This window comes from Montipora capricornis, chromosome 3 (genome assembly GCF_036669925.1).
Source record: "Montipora capricornis isolate CH-2021 chromosome 3, ASM3666992v2, whole genome shotgun sequence".
Classification (NCBI taxonomy): Eukaryota; Metazoa; Cnidaria; class Anthozoa; order Scleractinia; family Acroporidae; genus Montipora; species Montipora capricornis.
Genome location: NC_090885.1, coordinates 55,297,958 through 55,302,957, shown reverse-complemented (window position 1 = coordinate 55,302,957; position 5,000 = coordinate 55,297,958). Strand labels below are relative to the sequence as shown.

General features: G+C 40.6%; 1 protein-coding gene across 1 annotated transcript in view; it reads left to right on the top strand.

Moving 5' to 3' along the window:
- The window catches only part of LOC138043441 (tyrosine-protein kinase receptor torso-like), a 60,763-nt gene extending 56,104 nt beyond the window's left edge, over nt 1-4,659 (top strand). Inside the window, exons 25-27 of the mRNA XM_068889709.1 lie at nt 1,440-1,480; nt 2,126-2,222; nt 2,429-4,659. Of these exons, the coding sequence (XP_068745810.1) occupies nt 1,440-1,480; nt 2,126-2,222; nt 2,429-2,660 (370 nt within the window). The 3' untranslated portion in view covers nt 2,661-4,659. The remainder of the gene's footprint in view (nt 1-1,439; nt 1,481-2,125; nt 2,223-2,428) is intronic.
- The last annotated feature ends 341 nt before the right edge of the window (nt 4,660-5,000 follow it).

Here is a 5,000-nt window from a genome sequence, read left to right as displayed (position 1 = left end):
ATGCCATGTTTGAGTAATCAAAGAAGTGGCGGCGGGGCCATGCTGGCGAGCGTAAAGCCTGGTTTACACTGTGACATAAGCTTAAGTATAAACAGAAGCATAAGCATAACGAAGTTCACACATGTCACATAAGCATAAGAGAAGTGACATACGCAAGCGCAGTTTGCTCTGGAAAAAAGCTCGCTGGAGAATGGGACGAGCAACGTTTCCAAATAACGGACGAAGAAGAAATTCGCCTCCTAATATTACTCCTTCTGCTTTATAGAAGAAGACGACGGGCGACAAGAAAGAGAACGAGAAAACAGACTAAAGAGGTCCAGGACCTGTTGGGTATTTTATAAGGGATATTTTCCGAAAGAGGAAAGAACAAGGAGACTCGGGAACTGCAACCTGCGGACTGAGAATTTTATTTCTGGCGATTTGTTACAAAGGCAGGGATAATGCTTGTACGTTTTGTTTTCCCATTTCAGACCACGTGACGTTCCCAAGGGAATTTTCTTTTTGTTTTTACATAAGTTATGCACACATATGCACGTGCAGAAGACATTTGAAAGAAACTTCCCTGGAGTAACGTCACGTGGTCTGAAATGGGAAAACAAAACGTACAAGCTAAAGAGGTCTATTGCGAACCGCCCCAGCAAGTTTCTTGTAAAAAACAACCAGCACCTTTGGACGCCGTCTTAGGCACTATTAACTTTAAGTTGAATATCCGTTGGCATAAAAACAGCTGACATCTCGGTCTTGTGCTTATGTTGCACCCGGTTTACACAGTTACAACCGTGACATAAGCATAAGCATAAGAAAATGGAAACGATACCTTTTTCTTATGCTTATGTTGATGTCACTCCTGGTTTACACCGCAGCTCATGCTTATGTTTATGCTTATGCTTATTTCACAGTGTAAACCAGGCTTAAACAATTTTTGGGAAATTGAATGGTATTCTTCAGATTCTTAAGGAAATAACTCCTTCAGTAAATCAATATGGTCACAAGTCACTTAATGATCAGTGCCGCCTGCCAGTCACAATGCTCACTCCAACCTTACTTCGGTTTTCGAGCGAGAGCCGTAATCCTCACAAACAAAACTGTATGAAGTCAAAATGGATAATGTTCTAAAGCAAAGTGGTTCTTTGTACGTCTTTTTACACTCTTTTCCGTCCCTTTTAACCTTCAAAATAAAGAAAATGGATAGCGACCTTCTTAAAGTTATTGCCGGTAGCTCTGTGACTTCACTAGCAATCAATCATTAGTGCCAATTCGATTGTCAACTTCCCCACAAGGCCCTTGTTCAAAAATAATGCGCTACCAGTCCCCTGACAGAAGGGAAAACTAGTGAATGCAAACAAAGGTAGCGTAACCAAGGTATGATTGACGGCAAAAGTTTCCCCTTTGACAGCTACAACAACGTTCTCACGAAATTTGTGTTTATCCTGATTCAGGTGGTCATACGGCATCCTTTTGTGGGAACTAATCACCCTTGGTAAGTGGTCGTCAATTGAATATCTCTGGAGGGGATCTTTGGAACCCGTCTTGGGTGAAGGGCCGTGGTTCGGCATCCTCTAATTTCTGAATTCACCATGCATATGGTTCCGGTGGAGAGCGCCACTTAGCAATGTTTAATCAGTGAATTAAGGTAAGGGGTTAACCATGCGGACCCGTTGGATACAGCTTTGGTTAATTTAAGAGGGAACAGGACGTCCATTCCAGTGTGTCAGTAACTTACCGGCAAACCAGCCCATCTGTCTTCGCAGGTTAGGTATTGCTCAGTTCCCATCAAGTACTGGTTTTAAACACTGCTATTTGACTTAATCGCAGATATCTGGTGCTGGCCGTATTTTTTCCCCGAATAAGGTCCTTGTATTAATCTTGATAGTTTCGATAGCTATCCGAATGTTCGAGTGACAACGAAAACGACAACTGCTGGGAAGGGGGAGCTGAACTGACAAATTCGTTAAAGTGTTTCAGCACCGAGTCCATGGTGTTGGGACCACCGGTTGGAAAATTGGCCAGTTGTGCATGGAAATTCGGCTGGGCAGGACTAGAATTCCGTACAGGCCAGGTATCTCAGCCGCATGTGCACAAAATCGTTTTGTGATTAACTGTTGCTTTTACAATTTTTCAACAGGTAGTTCTCCTTATCCTGGCATCGTCGGAAGAGACATTCACAAACTGATAAGAAACGGATACCGAATGGACAAACCCGAAAATTGCAGTCAGCAAATGTTAGTATAGGGCACTCTCTCTTGACTAATCATTCTAACCGAATGAACATTTTCTCTGACTTTCATTAATGATCGTGCCAGTGAAATGAGTAATCCTACTACCTCCAACTAGTCAGTCAGAATGCGCGGAAAGGGTTATTCACTTGTGTGGTATATACTAAAAAACTACTATCCATCCAATGTTTTGTTTTTGTTTTGTTTTTCAGATATCAACTCATGATGTCATGCTGGGCAGCCAATCCAAAAGATAGGCCAAGCTTTACAGATTTACGAAACGACTTAGAAAAAATGTTAGAGGCAGACGATGAGTGGTACATCAGTGTGAATTGCGATGACTTCGACTATTACTCCAATCTTGCAAGCAATGTAACCAGCTCTAGCGAGGACGAGCAGCAGCTAGTGTCGGCCATGAGCAGCGAAGCGAATCCCTACGTGTGAATGCATGGCAGATCAATTATTGTGAAGCGAAAGTTTGGAATCGACGGCACGAACCATTCTGCATTAGTTTAATCAATTTTCCCTCTTAATTTCGAGGACCTCGTATGAACTCGTTTGAACAATCGCGTGTATGCTTGGCCATCCAGACCAGTAAAACTAAAAAAGGAAGCAACATGGAACGGGATCTAAAGAATCAAAAGTTTGCGGATCTTGCAGACTGTTTTCCGCAAACAGCACGCAATGGGCTCACTCAAAGAATTGTTTTCCTACTCCACTTTGTGATGTTAGACGAAAATTTTAACTGAGGCTTAGATGTGAAAAGACAAGGGTTCTCCGTCTTCTTTCAAGAGCTGTACACGTGGAAAGACTGTTAAAAATGTGCAGTCCATGATGCAACTAAATAAACATAAGAATTGACGATTTAAAGATAAAGACGCTGAAAACAGCGCACATTTACTGGGCAAAGTGGGCTTAGCTTGTCCATGCCAGTTCCGACGTGAAAAACTGTTTTGTTCCTTATCTAGTATATATGTTTTTTGTTTTATATATGTTTTTTTATATATGTTTTTAGTTTTTTGTTGGAATTAGAGGAAATTATATCCCGGTCATCCTTGCTCGATGTAAACATACCGGTTTGTTTGTCTGTTAATCTGTGGTGTATTTCTAACTAAATTTACAGCTGGTGATAGTAATCATAAATATAGCGATATTTCTCGTTACGTCACCCATTGTTATTAATATGCAACCAGAAGCTAATTGGCTGTTGACACAATAACTTCTTTTGTTCCGTGCTTGGCAAGTTTAAATATCAAAAGAAATGTGATGTCAATGTTTATAAACAAGAAATATCGCTACAGCCATACACAACCAGTTTGACAAGTATGAAAGCTATACGAGCAAAGTTGGATTATGGTTTGGGAGTCTTGCAAGCAGAACTATCTTGTTTCGTCTTCAACCTTCACGATATCATTACTACCCAATAGTTCGTCTGGGCGCATAATGCGAATTGAACCTGTTCGTCATAGTAGACGAACTTAACAGACTCACGGATATTATTAAACTCAACGGGTGGTCCAGACGGATCTCTATTTATCTTAATTTGTCCCGTGTTTATAAGAACCTTTTTTTTGTAAGAACGCGGTTCAGGCTGAGATTAACATTTTGGTTAAGATCATACCTAGGCTGGCAATTGGTTATGGAGGTCTCTATTTTGCTCATTTGCTTGTTTATTTTATTATGTTTTTTTTGTGAGTAGTGCAAATAACTGTGAAACAAATGTAAAACTGTAGTCTAACAGGACAATTAACTCAAATACATGGGGACATTCTTTAAGATGGACAATGATGGGGTTTTCATATTGCATGATACACTGAAGAACAATTCAGTTTGTCGTCGAACTTAGTAGTATAACTGAAAACTTTAAAGGGGCTATGTCACGTTATTTTAAAGTGTTTAGGGGAAATCTTTAGTTTATTCCGAGTTTAAAAATCGAAAAATGGAAATGTCGAATTCCTTTACTGATAAAATTATCCTTACATCACAAACAAGATGATTCTGAGAAAAAACGGCCTTTATCCAGGTGATTTGCCATAAACATGAAAAACGTCGGGTAGACTTTTTTTCAAGATTGCCCATGTGCAATCCGTTTCAATCTTGTCCATTTGTGTCCATCCATGCTTCTCTTTCCATTTTTTGTATTTCTTTTATGTTATTTAACGGTTTTGAGTGGTTATTGCAGTGCTCATTCAGAGCTCTCAAGTCGTAAAGTTTCCAAAGCGTGAGATGCTTACTGGAGATTGCGCCAAAGTCGCAAGTGTCCTGTGTTTCTTTTGCCGGAAATTTGTTGAAATTTGCACTTCTCAGATCGCTGGAAATGCACCGTCGAGTCCGCCATTTTGTTTCTTTCATGCTGCTTGCTAAGAGAGCCCATGTTATTATGGTCAGGCTGAGCTAACATATCGGCCTATAATTCATATATTAACGGGTGAAAGTCCTGAAGAAACAAGAAAATTGGTCGCACACAAACAGATTGAACATTGGCCGAAGTTCAGTGCCAGAGAAGGAGCGAATTCGGAATTCATGAGCACTTCTGACAGCTTAAAAGGTAGAGTTACCTTCGCGAAAAGTGCCAATGCGTGAGACATGCTTGTGTCGGCGTGAGAGCGTGAGATTGCATCAAAATGCGTGAGATTTCGAATGCGCGAGACTCACGCTCAATGCGTGAGACTTGAGAGCTCTGCATTCTACTTTTTGAGCATTATGGGTATCAGGAAATTACATCATTTCGTGTGACATACATGTAGTCCATTTAAGAACGTGTCGAGAAGCTCAAATCGCAAA